Source organism: Pristiophorus japonicus, chromosome 22, assembly GCF_044704955.1.
Source record: "Pristiophorus japonicus isolate sPriJap1 chromosome 22, sPriJap1.hap1, whole genome shotgun sequence".
NCBI lineage: Eukaryota > Metazoa > Chordata > Chondrichthyes > Pristiophoridae > Pristiophorus > Pristiophorus japonicus.
This window is the reverse complement of record NC_091998.1, coordinates 57,064,250-57,084,323: the sequence shown is the minus strand read 5'-3', so window position 1 is coordinate 57,084,323 and position 20,074 is coordinate 57,064,250. Positions and strand designations below refer to the sequence as shown.

Below are 20,074 nucleotides of genomic sequence, written 5' to 3'. Positions count from 1 at the left end.
CACAGGGATCAGTGTTGGGACCACAACTGTTTACAATATACATAGATGACCTAGAGGAGGGGACAGAGTGTAGTGCAACAAAATTTGCAGATGACACTAAGATTAGTGGGAAAGCGGGTTGTGTAGAGGACTCAGAGAGGCTACGAGGAGATTTTGATAGGTTAAGCGAATGGGCTAAGGTTTGGCAGATGGAATACAATGTCGGAAAGTGTGAGGTCATCCACCTTGGGAAAAAAAACAGTAAAAGGGAATATTATTTGAATGGGGAGAAATTACAACATGCTGTGGTGCAGAGGGACCTGGGGGTCCTTGTGCATGAATCCCAAAAGGTTAGTTTGCAGGTGCAGCAGGTAATCAGGAAGGCAAATGGAATGTTGGCCTGCATGGGGAAAGGGATGGAGTACAAAAGCAGGGAGGTGTTGCTGCAACTGTATAAGGTATTGGTAAGGCCGCACCTGGAGTACTGCGTGCAGTTTTGGTCACCTTACTTAAGGAAGGATATACTAGCTTTGGAAGGGGTACAGAGACGATTCACTAGGCTGATTCGAGAAATGAGGGGGTTACCTTATGATGATAGATTGAGTAGACTGGGTCTTTACTCCTTGGAGTTCAGAAGGATGAGGGGTGATCTTATAGAAACATTTAAAATCATGAAAGGGATAGACAAGATAGAGGCAGAGAGGTTGTTTCCATTGGTGGGGGAGACTAGAACTAAGGGGCACAGCCGCAAAATACGGAGGAGCCAATTTAAAACCGAGTTGAGAAGGAATTTCTTCTCCCAGAGGGTTGTGAATCTGTGGAATTCTCTGCCCAAGGAAGCAGTTGAGGCTAGCTCATTGAATGTTTTCAAGTCACAGATAGATAGATTTTTAAGCAATAAGGGAATTAAGGGTTATGGGGAGAGGGCGGGTAAGTGGAGCTGAGTCCACGACCAGATCAGCCATGATCTTATTGAATGGCGGGGCAGGCTCGAGGGGCTAGATGGCCTACTCCTGTTCCTAATTCTTATGTTCTTATGTTCTTTCTTATGCACCAGTTCAGCATTCCCATTCCTTGTGACTGCTCAAACACGTGTGCTCTTGTATAACGCTTTATTACATCGTTCAGAAACGTCACAAAGCGCTTCATCTGCTCAGTACTGCACCGAAGTGCAAGCCCAGTGTGGAATTTAAGTAACAGGAGGTGGCTCTGTGAAGAGCCCAGGCACCTCAGTTGCATGTACACTCAGTGACTTTGCTCACACTGTTGGGTTAAGCCACTCACCCAATGTTACTGGCCACCAGTCAATCAAAAATCAACAGAGAAAATGAACATGAAAGTACATCTTAGTTGCTTTGATCCTAAAAAGGGGTTGTTAATCGGAGATTGCTTCACACATCGCAACTAAAGGGGCTCAAAAGAGGGAGTGCAGCATAGGCTTTAAGGGTTAAATTACGAGGAGAGAATACACAAACGAGGGTTGTAATCACTGGATTTAGAGGTGATTCGATTGAAGTTTTCAGGATATGAAGGGGAACTGCTGGTGTAGAGAGAGAGAGAAAGTATTTCTGCTGGTTGGGGAGCCTAGGACTAGAGGATATAGTCTAGAAAATAGAGCCAGACCTTCCAGGAGTGAAAAGTGGAAACACTTCGACACACAAAGGGTGGTAGACGTTTGGAACTCTCTTTTGATGATGCAATTGATGCTGGGTCAATTGTTAATTTTAAATCTGGAACTGATAGATTTCTGTTAACCAAAGGTAATAAGGGATATGGAGTTAGGTCGAGGGGCTAGATGGCCTACTCCTGTTCCTATGATGCTAAAGCTACAGAACCAAGTTATTCGTCATTTACAATTTTACAGATGCAACACAGTTTGCTTGAAACATTTTGAAGTCGAGGCTAGGAGGGGGATTAGAACAGTAATAGGATGAAATGTGCCTGTACCTTAGCGTCTTGTTCATTGAATGTGCTTGAATTAAACATTTGTGCCACGGTTTCGAAGGCCGCGGTTAAGGGAAGCATGAACTGCTCAAACTGGTCTTCATCCTCACCTGTGGGATGCAGCACAGGGGGTGGGTTACACACAGTCTCTCGTTAAAACACCAACGCTCTCACATCCTATCCTGAAGCCATCGACTCTTTGCCAGTCACTCACGCTACCATTGTGCAGTCCCCAGAGAATACAACCTCTACACCAGCAAAGACATGCCGATCCAGACCGACTGGAACAACCCTCAACGTCCCAAATCCAGACGGCCATTTTGAACCATTGCCGAAGCCCTTCAGCGACCTCCCCTCAGTCTCGATGACCGATGGTGAAATGCTTGGTAGATGTGCGACATACGGAATGGATTCCTTATAGAGGACCCCACAGTACAGCCTGAAGGATCAAACCTTCCTCGCAAACTGTAGACAACCATCAACCGCCTCAGAACTGGCCATGGTAGATGCTGCCACCTTCTCCATAGATGGAAGATTAAAGCCCCTCCATCATGCGACTGTGGCGTTCCTAATCAGACCCTGGAGCACATAGAAACATAGAAAATAGGCCTTCGAGCCCGCACCACCATTCAATGCAACTTCAGTACCCCACTCCTGCCTTCTCTCCATACCCCCTGATCCCTTTAGCCGTAAGGGCCACATCTAACTCCCTTTTGAATATATCTAACGAACTGGCCTCAACAACTTTCTGTGGTAGAGAATTCCACAGGTTCACAATTCTCTGAGTGAAGAAGTTTCTCCTCATCTCGGTCCTAAATGGCTTACCCCTTATCCTTAGACTGTGGTTCTGGACTTCCCCAACATCGGGAACATTCTTCCTGCATCAAACCTGTCCAATCCCGTCAGAATTTTATATGCTTCTATCATTGAGCACTGCCCTCAGAGAGAAGTTGCAGGCAGCCTACAAGATATCCACGTTGTTACACCGGAAGCTTTGGTCTGGATATCCAACTTGGATGTTGACATTTGATTTGCTTTGCTGCTTCCATACGCAAGAAGACGACTCACAGATATCTCTCCCAAGTAGCTGTGCATTGTGGGCGAGCTTCACAGAGAGCGGCAATCGGTCAACAGCTGGCTGGAGGGGTGCCAGAGCGAAGCCAGATTCTATGCTCACCCGGAGTATGCTGCTGGGGAACTCTGGGCTGTTTTATCCCCGTGAACCAGGAGTGCCAAGGCCTGTTGCATCCTCCCCACTACACCCCAGCTAAAAATCGAGCAGCTCAATGAAATCCAGGAACTGGGACCTTGCTGGAAAAATCTGTCAGGGAGGCGCAAAGCCTTGGCCATGTGTGAACTTCATCGTCCATTTGATTGACCACACTATAGGTGGTGGCCCTGCAATATTCTACAATGTCTCCTGGCTCCCAGAAAAACTCTTGCTCACTTTCAATTCCGGCCATCGCGTCTTTCCATCCTATCTTAGCGATCTGGCACTTGCACCCTACGACTACACTCTCCCAACGCTGGACAACCTCCTGTCCGCAGCTCCCACGCTTCGTTCAGCCACGGTTTGTTCAGCCGCTGCAGACCCGCCCAGTTCCCTCTGCCTTGCCACCTTCCTCTCTGCTTTCAAAAACCTCCTTGAAATCCTCCTGTTTTGACCGTGCCCCCAGAACATCCTAAATGAAAGGGTAAATTCTACAATCCCAGCTAGAAGCCACATTCAGAGGGCGCGTGGAACAGAAGCAAGGCATCGTAGCCCCGACTCTCTGACTAACGTTCCCAGCTAATCGCTGAGAACACCGAATTTACCTTCCAAAGTGCTTTTAGATGGCTCCTGCACGCATGGAGCTGTAGAACTGCAAGCAGCTATAGTCGATATCAGACAGTGTTGTACGCACTGGTTACAGAATATCACCACCATGTTACAGCACTAGTAGGTTTGGAGAACATGGATCCTTTAAGCTGAGTGAACCTAATGTGAACGACCTTGGACACACAGCCGTGCGACTTGTACAGATCGACGGGTAAACCGTTGCTCTGATGTTTCGCAGTTCTTGCATACCTAGATCAACCATAAGCAATCGTCCAAGTGCTGTGTAGAATGTAGTCCGGCATCGCATGTCGCTCAGGTTTGATTGGTTATTGATGCCCAGGAATGAAAAGTGCTCGCTCTGTCAATTCAAGATGCAACAAAAGATTACTCACTCATTGGCTGACAATTAATAAATATGCACAATACACTGCGTTAAGGCCGCCGGCAATCTCCGGAGTACATTTTAAACCTTTGAAAATCTTAATTCCAAAAAGAGAGTCACCGGAGGTTTTAAAGTTTGGGATTGCATGTCAGTTAGTGGGTCTTTGCTGTGGTTAGCCCGAAATGATGCTATTTCTGATGGAGCGAAGTTTGTAAAGGCGATTATCACCACCACCTGCGTAAGGGGGCTTACCCGTTATCAGCAAGCTACGCATCCACCAAAACGGATTTAGCACATATCGCCCATATAAGGGAGTGAGGTGCAGAGAGAAGGGCGAGAACAAAATGAGAGGTACGAGGTACTTACTGTGTGATTATTCAGCATGAACTGAACAGCAGTGAGTTTCACCAGCTTCCTCACACTGCTGTATGTAGAGAGAGAGTCAAGGACAACAATCTACCAGTGGCATCATTCAAATACCCTCGCTCACTCCTTGTGTTTGCTCCTCTTCCACCCTAGTCCAAAACACCAGTCACTGGGGGAAAGGGGTTACCCTACAAGTCTTTGCATTTGGCAGCTGGGAGGTGTTTGAGAGAGCTTTGGGATGAATTATACTCTGACTTTGCCTTGCCTTTGGGGAGAGGCATGGCTTCCAGTTACTGCGCCCCCGCCCGCTGCACTAGAGGAACACATAGAAACGTAGAAAATAGGTGCAGGAGTAGGCCATTCGGCCCTTCGAGCCTGCACCACCATTCAATATGATCATGGCTGATCATGCAACTTCAGTGCCCCATTCCTGCTTTCCCTCCATACCCCTTGATCCCTTTAGCTGTAAGGGCCACATCTGACTCCCTTTTGAATATATCTAACGAACTGGCCTCAACAACTTTCTGTGGTAGAGAATTCCACAGGTTCACAACTCTCTGAGTGAAGAAGTTTCTCTTCATCTCGGTCCTAAATGGCTTACCCCTTATCCTTCGACTGTGACCCCTGGTTCTGGACCAGCCTGCGTTCCAGCACTGTGCTGTGCCACCAAACCACCGAGGATTTTACCGCACGTCGCCCACAGCCGAGATGCTCTGGAATCGGAAAGCCTCCCGGGCCAGGGTCAGGCTGATTGAAACCCAAGTTCTCACCATCACTGGTCCGAGCTCTCCACAGGGGTCTATAAAGTAGAGGCAAACACCACTTCCCTTCAGCCCTCCTTGATACATCCGACGGTTGATCAGTAATATTTATTTTTACACACAAGTGGACCAATTGCTTATTTTCTACTTTTCCACCGGCCACTCCTTCAGAGTCTTGCTTACAGCTTCAAAAAAAACTATTTTAAAATCCAGGTATGGACTAAATGAGCAAGTTTGGGCTTGCTAAAGGTCTCTTTAAAAAAAAAGGTTTCCAATATAAGTCAGCGCTGACACGACGATTCTGGGTATATCTATGGTCGGAAGCGAGGGCTGTGGCTTTCTCCCCCCACCTTACAATAACCATCAACACTGGTCCCTTCTGAACACAGGTTTATGCAGACCCAATGTTACACACTAGTGCTCACAGTGATTGATACTGCTGCTGTTCAACACCGTGATTGATTTTCCAAAAATTCACGCGAGTACTCCATTAAGACCATCGATTTTTCGAGTGTTAATCACTTTCCTTGCAGTTATTATGCTGCTAGAGCTTGGTGTTAAACACAGACTACTTGCCTCACCTCTACCCTCCAACCTTTCCCTCCTCTTTCTTGTTGTCCTCTATTTAATTGTTATTGCTCTGAACGGCACTCTTAAACCGCACATAGCCTATCCTACTCACTCTCCCCCATTCTGTACCCTCAAGGTGTTGGAACCAATAGTGCCTCTTCCTCTAACCTATGCTTTCCTGGATCTCAGAAGGCTGGAACTCCTGCCCTCCCTTTCCTCCAACAATGCGCAGGCTTTTTGGACCCAAGCGTGATGTTACCTAGAGCACCACCTCCTCTTCATGCCTTGGTTTGCTTCAAACAAGCCGTAGTGGGCCTTTGATCCTTCACCTTGGCTTTCGGGAAGCTAATCAGCTATCAACAGTTTGGGTGATCCAGTGGATTTTTTTTTTGATCAAAGGATATCCAATGGAGAGATCGTTCAGGAGCTGCAGTGTCTTTGAGGTGATTGGCTCACATCTTCCCCAGTACTTGAGGTTGGTGATTCTGGTTGGTGATCAGAGAATCAATGGTTAAAAGTCAAAAACCAAAACAGACGTCCTTATGGTCAAAGCTCAACAGAAAAGCTCCAGTTTACACATCAAAAACACATTTGAGAGTTATTGCATTGTTTGAAAGCAGAGAGGAAGATGCACTGGGCACCAGACAGATTACCACATGTACTCAAATATATTTTGAAGTGGGAAAAAAATCTGGTTCATCTTTGGGAGTGTGAGGATGGTTTACAGGTAAATATGGTAATTGGAGGTAAATGGTGGACTTGTACAAAGTACTCAATCTAAGTTCAGTATTGGAGGTTTCAATGCTAGATGGAGTGGGGCTGACCCACTTACGTTTAGCCCTTTCAAGCAGGGCAACTCTGCATTTCCCCACACGCACTCAACATCGATTTCTGGCACAAACCATCTAGTCCTCAGCTGAGATGGAATTGGGTCTCATGTGAGAAATGCTGGGGTTTTTTTTTTGTAGGCATTATTAGTTTCCCTCTTCGTGATGGATACGGCACACGGCACGTGCCACTTAAACCGTGGCTCTACCTGCTGGATGGTAAAACGAGCGAGAATCTGTGCCAAGACTGTAAAAGAGTTTGTAAAATCAGAGCTCCCATTATCAATGAGAATACTACATAGTGATTGGTGGTACAGGCCCACGTGATCCCAGGATATGTATCTGGAGGACATGTCTCTGTACGCTGCGCTGCGAATGAAGATCTCCGACCAGAACCCTACTTTCCTCCGCGACCACTAAGTATTTTCGGAGATTTTTTTTCAGGTCGGTGGCATTCCTCCGAAGGAAGCCTCCGATCGCATTTCCACCCCCCACCCTCCCCTCCCCCGTCCACTGACTTAAATCAGGCGGGGTGTAACCAGCATTGTGCCCGATCCTGTCGGATTCACGCCAGGTTCCTTTGGTTTAATTTCTCCCCGTAAAGTCTGAATTCATGGCCCCATTATCTGGCGTGTATCTCATGTTGCCGGCGCTGACAGTTCTAATGTAGCATCTATCCACCAGTGAGGCAGCAGTGCCAAGGACGGCCAAACCAGCGAATGAAGACATCCGAGCGCAAACAGGAGCAAGTTGCCTGGACTTTGAGGACCAAGATGCAGAACTCGGAATCTCACTCTGCAGCACAGCACGGCATCCAGCAGGTTTCAATTGGCCACTAGGGGTCTGAGTAATGCAGCTCCACTTGCGAGCTGATGGGTCTATGACTGGCCACAGCTAAAGGCAGGCTCTGTGAGTACAACAGTGAGCCCAAGGTTGAATCCCCCAAATACGGCCATTAAACTGGTTCAGCTGCACACGGTGAATCTGAAAACTGAGCTCGGAAGTAGAAACTATTTAAAATTTCAGAATCACAAAGTGAGTTTCTGAATGCTGCTTATAGCTTATGCAACTGTCAGCCAGCAACTTAAATGGAATAGGCAACTTTATGAGTTTAAGAATTTCGGCACTGAAACACTGAATGGCTCTCGATGGGTTTTTCCCACTTGTGTCTCCAGTTACATGTCAGAAAAGCAGCTCCTTTGCAAGGTAACAGTGCTGAAGGGTCTGAGGAGAAGGTGGTAGGCACCGCTCGGGCTTTGTGTGACTGTCGGTGAATTCTCTCAGCGTTTACAGTATAACCGTGATCTTGCACCAGGACACAGATTCTGATGCCCTGTATCTCTAGTTATCCGTTCAGTATCAAGTGTCTCTTTCTTTCCCCACTTGGAACAAATCTCGACAGTAAATGCTGGAAGGTCGAGACAGAGTGGATAGGACGGACCTATTTCCCTGAGCAGAGAGGTCAACAACCAGGGTGCACAAATTTAAAGTAAGTGGCAGGAGGTTTAGAGGGGAAATCTTTTCACCCAGAGGGTGGTGGGGGTCTGGAACTCACTGCCTGAAAGGGTGGTAGAGGCAGAAACCCTCACCACATTTAAAACGTACTTGGATGTGCACCTGAAGTGCCGTAACCTACAGGGCTACGGACCCAGAGCTGGAAAGTGGGATTAGGCTGGGTAGCTCTTTGTCGGCCGGCGCGGACACAATGGGCCGAATTGGCCTCCTTCCGTGCTGTAAGTTTCTATGATTTCTATGAAAGTGTACAGTAAGTCCAACAGCAGCTGAAAAAGGAGAAAAGACAGGTCATCGTTTCCAGTGAGAACGTTCATCAGAACTGAGTGTCCGACAAAGTTTTCGCCCGAAACATGAACTCCATTTTGAGATGCTATGGATCTTCGGGGGTTTATTTCCATTTTGCAGCAGCTACTTTCGAAAGTGTTAACGCTCTGGACGCAAGTGGGGACTGGACGTGCACTCAATTAACAGCTACAGAGTAAATGGGGGTTCAGGGAAGTACAACACAGGCTGATCCTTCCCCAGCGGTCCGGGCTGCTCCCTGCCACTTGCACCGATTATCTCAGCACCAGTCATGTTCAGAAGCAACTGCTCAGAGGGCCCAGGGAGAATCAAACACCAATTTATCTGTCTGCAAATTGTCTATCTGCCGCTTGGTATCCACCCACACAACAGTCAGGGACATGGGCTAGCTGCGCGGGGAAAACATTGTTCTCACCCCCTCGCCCATAGCCTGCTGTTGCACCAGCTGGTTCTGCAAATGTCGTAAGCAAAGGCTTGTTTTAACCACCTGGGCGCATACACTCACATTTTCCCAATGAAAACACTCAGGACCATTGTCTCATCGTTCAGTCCCAGGACCTCGGACAGCCTGCGATACAACTGCACAGGAAAAAAAGGTAACATTCGTTAGAGGCCAAAGGCACTCAGCACTGGCGTGTCCCAAAGTGCGTCAGAGCCAATGAAGTGTGTTTGTGTCGGCAAATGCGGCAGCAATAGGCGCAGAGCAAAGTCCGACAAACAGCAACGAGATGAATAATGAGTTAATTAGTCTCAGTGATGTTGACTGAGGAGTTGTTGGCAAGGACACTGGGAGAAGCCCCTGCTCTCGTTCGAATGGCGCTGTGGGATCTTTTATATTCACTTGAACGGTCAGACAGGACTTCGGTTTCACGTCTTAGTGAAAGCTGGGACTCACGACAGTGCAGCACTCCCCAAGTGCGGCACTGGAGTGAACGTCTAGGCTCACGTGCTCTAGTTCCTGGAGTGAGCCATGAAGCCAGAATGTCCCGACTCACAAGCAAGAGTGCCACCGACGGAGCCAAGCTGACGGTTAAAATGGAGCGCCATACAAAGGCTGGCCCTCACATGTCCCGTCTCTTCAGCTGCCCGACGGATAAGCCAACAAGCTAAGCTGCTCAGGAACATTAACCCTATTAATCGTGCACTGTATGTGCTGATGAGTGGCTGCCGCAGAACTATGAAATATGGAGAGTGAAATCATCTTCAAAATGCCGCTTTACAACTGACAAAAAAAACCCTTAATCATAAGCTTAACTCCTTAGCAAAATGCAATACTTTCATCTGTATCCATATCTGTTACACTGCAGAAAGGCTGAACTCAATAGTGAATATATTAATGAAAATTATAGACAGGCTTACATTTACATCGCAGATTATCATGTCTCTCAAATATCCAAAAGCGCTGCACATCCACTTTGAAAGTGCAGAGACGGTTACGTTTGCAAGCAAAATGAAGGAACAGTTCAGTGTGTTCTCGGAGGGGTTGACTGCTGCTCTTTACATCCCTCTGATGGCAAAACGTGTCTGTGTGGTTCTGAGTCCCACCCACCAATGTGTGTGTGTGTTTTGTGCCAGTATTAGGCAGACAGGCAAGTGAGGTCAGTACATCGACATCTGTGCCCTTGAGCAAGGGGGTGGGCCAAAGCAGAAAGAGTTTCTGCTCCTGATCGCGAGTCCGGGAATCCTATGTGAATCTAGTACAAAGCTGCCCACCCTTGAGTACTTTAATAACCATTGTTGATCATAATCTGTAACAGGATTCCACTGTCTAACAAACTGGTTGCTGATCCCCTTACATGCATTACTTTTGGATCGCACGGCCAACTTTCTGTAGTAATCCCGAGTCACAACGCTCTCTGCTAGATTCACATGGGATCCCCATCCATTGCAACTGAGCTCATAATCTTACAGTGGCTTACTGAGGAGGTGTTGCACTGTCAAGAGGCACCACCATTTGGATGAATTGTGAAACTGATATCTGTCTGCACAGGGGAATGTTAAAGATCCAGCTGCATTTCTCGTAGAGGAGCAGCAAGCTCTCCCAGTGTCCTGGCCAACATTCTTCCCACCACCAAAGAAAACAATAAAAGGCCACTCGCTTTATTTGCTGCTTATGGGATCTTGCCGAGTTCAAACTGGCTGTTACGTAACAGCAGCAACTGCCCTGGAGAAGTAATTCATTGGCCGTGAAGCATTTTAGGCATGGTTCAGAGATGTAATTAAAGAACAGACTTAAAAGACTTACATTTTCACGACCACCGGATATCTCAAAGCACTTTACAGTCACTGAAGTACTTCTGGAGTGACGTCACTGTTGTAATGTGGGAAACACAGCAGCCAGTTTGCACACAGCACCCACAAACAGCAATGTGATAATAACTAGATAACCTGTTTTTGTTATGTTGATTGTGGGATAAATATCAGGACACTGGGGAGAGCTCCCCAGCTCTTCTTTGAAGTATTGCCATGGATCATTTAGGGAATCAAGGGTTATGGGGTTCGGGCAGGAAAGTGGAGTTGAGGTGGAAGATTAGCCATGATCTTACTGAATGGTGGAGCAGGCTCGAGGGGCTGAACAGTCTACTGCTGCGCCTATTTCTTATGATATAAAAGGCGGCTTTTATTTCAATGCAAGTCTGTGCCTGTACAGTCAGAAGCAGTTACTGCCGTGTGTTATTGCCCAGCAAACCACAAAAGGCAATCACAACAGACATTCCAAATGGAAACCAATGAAAGAAAACAGATAAAGCACTAAAAGACAAATTAACTTCAGCCCCTTTTACCTTGGAGGACTTTTGGACCTGATCTCCGATATAAATCTTCCGAAACTGCTCAAAGAAGCTGAGCATGGCCAGTTCCAGCTTCTCGTTGCCTGCCTGAGCCAGTCGCGAGTCAGTCAGGTTCATCAGTTGCAAAACACTGTGAATGACCCAAAAATGTACAGTCAGATCTCCCCAGTGCACAATGCCAGCAGTAAAGTGTCTCCGACTTCTGTATCGGGGGAGTGTCTGAAGAATTCATTTGTCACTGTCAAGATCATTTTACCGCAGTCTCCAAACCCATACCGACACACTCGCGTCTCACGCCAATACAAAGTGCTTTGGCAAAAGCACAAGTATCATCGGTCGACAGGATTGGTGGTGATGCAGCGGGTTAGATATAACCCAGTCACCTCCACTCCATAACGTTGGTAGTTGGGAGACTCAAATCGCCAATTTTATTGGAGGAGCCACCAAACAGCACTTAACCAGCAAAGCACCAATCAGAACAGGAGTCTGCTACAAATGTAATAAAATATCGATCAGTTGTGTGGCAGCGCAATCTCCCAATTTGTGCGGCAGTGGAAATTCTGCTCTATAATTAGGATCGCTCTCCAAGGCCCTGGTAGCATTGGCCAATAACTTGAGGGACGAACAGTAGAGTGGAAGGATGCCGCTTGGAAGCAGTAGGCTTTTAGCGACGTGTCTTTCCATGTTGAATAATTTCCACACTGAATTACGAGACCTGGGTGGTCATGGTACATCAGTCATTGGTTGGTATGCAGGTGGTGAAGGCAGCAAATGGCATGGCCTTCATAGCTAAAGGATTTGAGTATAGGAGCAGGGAGGTCTTACTGCAGTTGTACAGGGCCTTGGTGAGGCCTCACCTGGAATATTGTGTTCAGTTTTGGTCTCCTAATCTGAGGAAGGACGTTCTTGCTATTGAGGGAGTGCAGCGAAGATTCACCAGACTGATTCCCGGGATGGCAGGATTGACATATGAGGAGAGACTGGATCGTCTGGGCCTGTATTTACTGGAGTTTGGAAGAATGAGAGGGAATCTCATAGAAACATATAAAATTCTGACGGGGTTGGACAGGTTAGAGGTAGGAAGAATGTTCCCGATACTGGGGAAGTCCAGAATCAGGGGTCACAGTTTAAGGATAAGGGGTAAGCCATTTAGGACCGAGATGAGGAGAAACTTCTTCACTCAGAGAGTTGTTAACCTGTGGAATTCTCTACCGCAGAAAGTTGTTGAGGCCAGTTCGTGAGATATATTCAAGAGGGAGTTAGATGTGGCCCTTACGGCTAGAGGGATCAAGGGGTATGGAGAGAAAGCAGGAATGGGGTACTGAAGTTGCATGATCAGCCATGATCATATTGAATGGTGGTGCAGGCTCGAAGGGCCGAATGGCCTACTCCTGCACCGAATTTCTACGTTTCTAGTTTTCTATCAGAGTCGGCCCTCAGCTGCTTTGCTCCTCTGTCCTGAAACCATTGGAGCTTGCTGTGCGGTCGGATGGTGGGTGCAAACTCCACATGTAATGGACAATTCCGCACTCACCGGCAAACTAGCTCCCCATCCATTGAATCCTGTTCGTCTGTACTGGCAAAGGAAACCCGGCCCCCAATCACTGCCCCGATGATGTACACCAGCCATGTCAAACGACCTGTGGGAAAAACACTGTATTAATTAGTCCAACAGTAATTAATCGCACAATACAGATCATGTACACACGACTCATTCCTGGACTGCAGGCCCTCTCGTAAAACTGACCCTTTTAATATTAGTCACTCGCCTGCAGTGTTCCCCATGTATCAGGTATGAATATAGCGTTTTTCAAGATACGAGATGGTGATGTAATTGGGAGGCACTTTGGAAACTCGTTCCACAGAGTCACGGAGCGGCCAGAGCCTGCAACCCACACCGTGACAGCAAAACTGAATGGAGTATGTTGACATAGCAATTCACAATGGTTAAAGTTGACAGAAAGGCACGACCAAAATTCGTGGCAACAAGAAATAAGGTTTGAGCCTGTCATAAGATTTTTAATAATGTATAAAGATACATTAGGCACAATAACCTATTGAAATCACACTGAGACCACGCATGACCCTCGGTCATAAGAATATAAGAATTAGGAGCAGGAGTAGGCCATTCGGCCTCTTGAGTCTGCTCTGCCATTCAATAAGATCCTGGCTGATCTTCTATCTCCACTCCACTGATTTCATATCCCTTAATATTTAAAAATCTATCGATCTGTGTCTTGAATATACTCAAAGACTGAGCCTCCACAGCCCTCTGGGACAGAGAATTCCAAAGATTCACCACCCTCTGAGTGAAGAAATTCCTCCTCATCTCAGTCCGAAATGGCCGACCCCTTATTCTGAGACTGTGACCCCTGGTTCTCGACTCCCCAGCCAGAGGAAACATCCTCTCTGCATCTACTCTGTCAAACCCCTGTAAGAATGTTGTATGTTTCAATGAGATCACATCTCATTCTTCTAAACTCTAGAAAATACAGGCCTAGTCTACTCAATCTCTCCTCATAGGACAACCCCACTTCCCATCCCAGGAATCAATCTGGTGAACCTTCGTTGCACTCCCTCTATGGCAAGTATATCCTTCCTTAGGCAAGGAGACCAAAACTGTGCACAATACTCCAGGTGCGGTCTCACCAGGGCCCGATATAATTGCAGTAAGACGTCTTTACTCTTGTACTCAAATCCTCTTGTAATAAAGGCCAACAGGTATGAGAGAGAGAGAAAACCGTGAGCCCAGGCCCGACAGACCGAAGATGAATCCTGCAGGAGGCTTGGGCAGCTGCTCTCTGTTCCTGCCTTACCTTCCTGCACGGCGATATCCATGGCGCTGGCATTCGCACTCTGCAACAGCTCCTGGTAGGTTTGTGCTGACTGATCGAAGAGCTGCACCAGCAGAGCACAGGTCTTCTCATACTCGCAGCGACCGATGGTGGACAGCTGGTCCAGCTGCTGCTGAACCAGGCCAGTGTCATCCAGAGGGTCCTCCAAGCCATCCCTACGGACAACAAACACCTGCTGAACTCCAGCTCCAAGCAAACATAGAAACATAGAAAATAGGTGCAGGAGTCGGCCATTCGAGCCTGCACCGCCATTCAATAAGATCATGGCTGATCATTCCCTCAGTACCCCTTTCCTGCTTTCTCTCCATACCCCTTGATCCTTTTAGCCGTAAGGGCCATATCTAACTCCCTCTTCAATATATCCAATGAATTGGCATCTCTCTGCGGTAGGGAATTCCACACGTTAACAACTCTTTGAAGTGAAGCAGTTTCTCCTCATCTCAGTCCTAAATGGCCTACCCCTTATCCTAAGACTGTGTCCCCTGGTTCTGGACTTCCCCAACATCGGAAACATTCTTCCCGCATCTAACCTGTCCCGTCTCGTCAGAATCTTAGGTTTCTATGAGATTCCCTCTCATCCTTCTAAACTCCAGTGTATAAAGGCCCAGTTGGTCCAGTCTCTCCTCATATGTCAGTCCTGCCATCCCGGGAATCAGTCTGGTGAACCTTCGCTGCACTCCCTCAATAGCAAGAACGTCCTTCCTCAGATTAGGAGACCAAAACTGAACATAATATTCCAGGTGAGGCCTCACCAAGGCCCTGTACAACTGCAGTACATTTTCTTGCCACTAGATTTTTTAAATAAACATATAATTTATAAATCTACATCAAATATAATCATAGGCAGTCCCTCGAATGAGGATGACTTGCTTCCATGAATTCACAGATGTTTCCATGAAGGACCCGATGTTCCAGTCCTGAACTCCAATTGAAGGGGTGGAAGATGCCTGTGTGTGTATTTTTTAACGTGTGGTGACCGTTGCACACCAGCCACCACACGGGCTTGACAGAGCTCGGCCTTTATCCAGTGGCAAGGATTAACCAGGACGACTGGAGACCTGCTCTGCTGCACGGACCTAGTGCGCGCACATATCGCAGTGTGGGCTGGCCCGTAATGCCCCTGGGCCCTCAGCTCTTCTGGGACCCATACCCTCATTCGCCGCACCTCCGCCACGATCTCTCGCTGCTCCTCCGCCACAAACATTCATCGCATCTCGCCACAAACACTCGATATATAAATATAAACATCGCTGTTGATTATATACACATCGCCATTTCTTATTTCATTACCACAGCCTGGTTTTTGCTTTAGCAGGCTGCTTTAGCAGGCTGAGATTAACCTAGAATACAACCGACACCGTACCTCAGAATGATGTGAATAGATTCTAGCCTGGAGGTGATGTAAGCTTTGGTGACTTCCGGCGTATATGTCTCCAACATGTGCGGTTCCGTGGCTTTGACATACGGCACAGAGGCAGCCAAACGCTGCCACAGGCTCAGCAGGTAGTGCACACTGTTGGGGGCAAACTCCCAGTGCTACAGGAAAAACGCAACAAGAGAGCGAATCATAAAAAGACATTGACTTTTATAGTTACCAAAGGCTGAATCTAACAGATGTCCACCCACCTTTTTGGTATGTTGAATAGTATACTCCAAAACTGAAGGTAAACATGTTGGCGAATCAAGACAGATTGCTACGCTATACAACACTGAACACCTCTGGTTAAGGAAAACATGAGCCAAATACAATTCAGGTTTACCCAAATATTGCATCACAACCCAGTCTTAGAAGACTATACATTTTGTTTTTATTTCCTTAAGCTTTCTCCCTTCAAATGTCCTTAAGTCGACCTTCCCCCAACCCAATTCTGCATCTTTAGTGTCGTGTCAATACAGACTGGAACTCCAAATTCTATCACCAAATGTACATTACAATCCTAAGATACTGCGAACGATAAACCACCTGAAGATACTGCTAACCATAGACCGCCAGCCCACCCAAAGAATCATCGAATAGAACCAGAGAAATTTACCGCACGGAAGGAAGCCATTTCGGCCCATTGTGTCCGTACTGGCCGGCAAAGAGCTATCCAGCCTAATCCCACTTTCCAGCTCTTGATCCGTAGCCCTGTACGTTACGGCACTTCAAGTGCACATTCAAGCACTTTTTAAATGGGTTGAGGGTTTCTGCCTCTACATGAGTTCCAGATCCCCACCACCCTCTGGATGAAGAAATTTTCCCTCAAATCACCTCTAAACCTACCAATTACTTTAAATCTATGCCCCCTGGTTGTTGACCCCTCTGCTTAAGGGAAGTAGGTCCTTCCTATCCACTCTATCGAGGCCCCTCATAATTTTATACACCTCAATAAGGTCTCCCCTCAGCCTCCTCCTCTGTTCCAAAGAAAACAAACCCAGCCTACCCAATCTGTCCTCATCGCTAAAATTCTCCAGTCCAGGCAACATCCTCTGTGGGTCGAGTGTAATCACATCTTCCCTGTAATATGGTGACCAGAACTGCATGCAGTACTCTAGCTGTGGCCTAACTAGTGTTTTATACAGTTCAAGCATAACCTCCCTGCTCTTGCATTCTATGCCTCGGCTAATAAAGGCAAGTATTCTGTATGTCTTCTTAACCACTTTCCAAACCTCTCTGGGAAAATTATTGGAAAGAAATTTTAGGGACAGGGTAAATCTTCATTCAGAAAGACACGGATTAATCAAGGGACAATCAAATGTAATGCCCACTGTAGGCTGCTAGCCCAAAGATTCTGTAAACCAGTCTAGCCCAAACGAGTGCCAATTGTAGATAAGAACCCCGCTCACAGGTGCTGCCAACTGAAGACCCATTAACCCACTGGCAGATACTGCCAACCCAATGGTTCTGTAAACCACAAACACCAGCCTACACAAAACTTGAAGTCAGGAACCCACCCAAAGGTACTGTCAACCACAGCAGCCACGCCAAGCATGTGTCGACCATCTGTACTACAAATATACTTGAGTAAACTTCACCAGCAAGATAGTTGGGCTTTGTACCTGAAGGCTGGTCACAGTGAAATTGGCCACCAGCCGGATGACCTCGGGGTAGTTTTCCACTTTGACCAGCTCTCCCAGCTGATAGTTACTCTTCAGTCGAGCCAATAACCGGCAGAACTCGTGGTAATTGTTCGGGTCGGACAAGCTCTGCAAAAGGAGGGTTTGTTTTACATGTTTGTGACTGAAGCAAGAAGCAACAGCCCAATAGTCCAGGCCACGCCACACTTTACACGTACATATCAAGGCTGATAAGAATTAAACAACCAGAACTTGCATTTATATAGCGCCTTTAATGTAGTAAAATGTCCCGAGGCCAAAAATCAAGACCAAAATTATTTAAACCATAACTTGATTTTGAGAGAATCTGTATTTTGAATCATTGAATGAAAGCATAAGTCAGTTCCATCACCTATCCACTCACATATACTGTACCCTAATGATTATGACCTTAAATTGCTTGACCCAATGCCTATCCCTGACCCCACTGGAACTGCTCTTTTAAACTACCTCCCTCCGTTCCCCCTGACACTAGCGACACGGCATCCAACAACTTGTATTTATATAGCGCCTTTAACACAGTGAAATGTCCCAAGGCACTGCACAGAAGTACCATGCGATAGAAATTTGACACCGAGCCGCATAAGTAAAAATTAGCGCAGGTGACCAAAAGCTTGGTGAAAGAGGTAGGTTTTAAGGAGGGTCTTGAAGGAGGAGAGGTAGAGAGGCTGAGGGGTTTAGGCTGCCAAGGGTGTTGCAACATCAGCGGTAGCCCACACTGCGATATGTGCGCGCACTGGGTCCATGCAGCAGAGCAGGTCTCCAGTCGTCCTGGTCAACCCTTGCCACTGGATAAAGGCCTAGCCCATGTGGTGGCTGATGTGCAACGGTCATCACACGTTAAAAAAATCCACGCACAGGCATCTTCCACCCCCTCAATTGGAGTTCAGGACTGGAATATCGGGTCCTTCATTGAAACATCTGTGAACTCATGTGGAAGCAAGTCATCCTCGTTATGAGGGACCGCCTGTGATGAGCACAATGTTAGACGGTAGCTGGTTTCGATATGTGAAGTATTTACCAAGACAATCTGGGAGAAGCAAATGGCAGGTGACAGGCTAAGAGGAAGGCCAAAGCTGTATGCAAAAAGGGTAAAACTTCTGTTACAAACAGAACATGAGATGCATGCATACCCAAGATAGATGGAGGAGTACGCTGAATTAAAAAGTACACTCTAGACTCTCTTGCTCGCTCAATTAATAATTTTAAAGCTGAGATAAATAGAGTTTTGCGAGCCAAGGGTACTAAGAGATAATGGAGCCAAGCCGGGTAGATAGATCAGCCATAATCTCATTGAATGGCGGAACTCACTGAGTGGGCCTTTCATCGAGAGGCTGAAAGGCCCACTCCTGCTTCTATGTTTAACTTGAAAAGGCAGCTAAGTTTATGGAATGTAAGTTGCTGGGCAAGAGACACACAAGAATAAGAAAGGACAGACACACAGATACAAGCCATTCTGAGGAACACGAATGTGAATAGACATTATTGCTTATGCTCTTATTAGAGCAGAAAGAGGAGTTGAGATAGAATATCAGCCATGGTCTTACTGAGTGGCAGAGCAGGGTCAAGGGGCCGTACAACCTAATTCTTATGTTCTTACATATTTAACTGCTTCAGTCCCGAAGATGTAAACCCAGGTTTGTTTTTTTCCCCCTTCCGTTTCGACCAGTGGGTGAAAGGTCTCCTGTTTCCAGGGCTCTGCCAACACCTTTCAGTGACTAATATCCGGGAGGTCCAGAGGCGGGCCCCACAATGGCTCTTCCACTTAGTTCCCCTTTCTTCTCGAGGAGGAAAAGAAGTTTAATCATCAGCCTTGAAGCGCCCTACGTCTCAGTGGCCCCAACCAAGAATGCCACTCACCATCGGGGCCAGCTGTGGCTGTGGTCATGAACAACTGTCTCATGCACTGTTGTTTATGTAATTCAATGCAGTTCACAAACAGGCCATCCTGAAATTTCACACTGAAAAGAAAATTCAAACAAGAATCCCTTTGATGTTTCTATCCAGCCCACCCGGGTGTTGAGAAATCCGCCGTTTAGGTGTCTTATTACCTGTGGGTTTTCCAATATCCTCTTCACTCCGTCCACCAGGTGAGACAGGAACTTTGCTCTTTCTGCATTGTTAAATAGCGATCTCCGGACTGAAGCGATCTGCACTAAACAAGATAACACCTGGGGGAGGGGAAAAAAGCTAGGGTTAGTAAGCGGAGCTTGACGCACTGTGGAGCTGCCTTTGCCTGAAGTGATTGCTGTGTGTGCCGAGACTCCCAGTGCTTGAGGGTCCATCCCACTTGCCCTGTAGGGGAGATGTCACAGCTCAGGCGGTGACTGAGAAATGACTGTACTCCAACTTCGCTCATGTTCAGGGTGTTGATAATTATGAGGGGTTTTAATACAGGGAGAAGCTATTTCTATTGGCAGGGGGATCAGTAACCACAGGACACAGATTGAAATTAATTGGCAAGAAGTCCAGAGGATAACGAGGAGAATTATTTTCACGCAGCGAGGTGTTGTGATCGGGAACGCCCTGCCTGAAAGGGCGGTGGAAGCAGATTCAATCGTAACTTTCAAAAGGAAATTGGAGAAATACTTGAAAAGGAGAAATTTGCAGGAATATGGGGAATGAGCAGGGGGGGGGGGGGGGGGGGGGAGTGGGAATGGCCACCATCTGTGCTGTATGAGTCTGTGTGCAGCTGTCCAGAAGTGTCAAATGCGATTTTAGTTTTCCAAGCACTGCCCATTCCCAATGCAGGGATGGGAACTCTCTCGCTCGAGCCTTACACCGCACCCTCAGCCGGGACTGAAACCAGTGCAACCTCCTGAGGTTTGTGACCATTCAAAGTCACCTCCGTGCTGAATCAGGCTCTTC

General features: G+C 47.1%; 1 protein-coding gene across 2 annotated transcripts in view; it reads right to left on the bottom strand.

The window, feature by feature from the left end:
* xpo7 (exportin 7) overlaps positions 1–20,074 on the bottom strand; it is a 131,914-nt gene that overhangs the window by 27,889 nt on the left and 83,951 nt on the right. For both annotated transcript variants that reach the window (XM_070866166.1, XM_070866165.1), the window contains exons 9-19: positions 19,258–19,377; positions 17,150–17,296; positions 15,474–15,646; positions 14,072–14,265; positions 12,790–12,895; positions 11,250–11,385; positions 8,972–9,045; positions 6,226–6,306; positions 4,491–4,554; positions 3,992–4,100; positions 1,927–2,033 (exon numbers count right to left, since the gene is read on the bottom strand). In XM_070866166.1, coding sequence (XP_070722267.1) covers positions 1,927–2,033; positions 3,992–4,100; positions 4,491–4,554; positions 6,226–6,306; positions 8,972–9,045; positions 11,250–11,385; positions 12,790–12,895; positions 14,072–14,265; positions 15,474–15,646; positions 17,150–17,296; positions 19,258–19,377 — 1,311 coding nt within the window. The remainder of the gene's footprint in view (positions 1–1,926; positions 2,034–3,991; positions 4,101–4,490; positions 4,555–6,225; positions 6,307–8,971; positions 9,046–11,249; positions 11,386–12,789; positions 12,896–14,071; positions 14,266–15,473; positions 15,647–17,149; positions 17,297–19,257; positions 19,378–20,074) is intronic.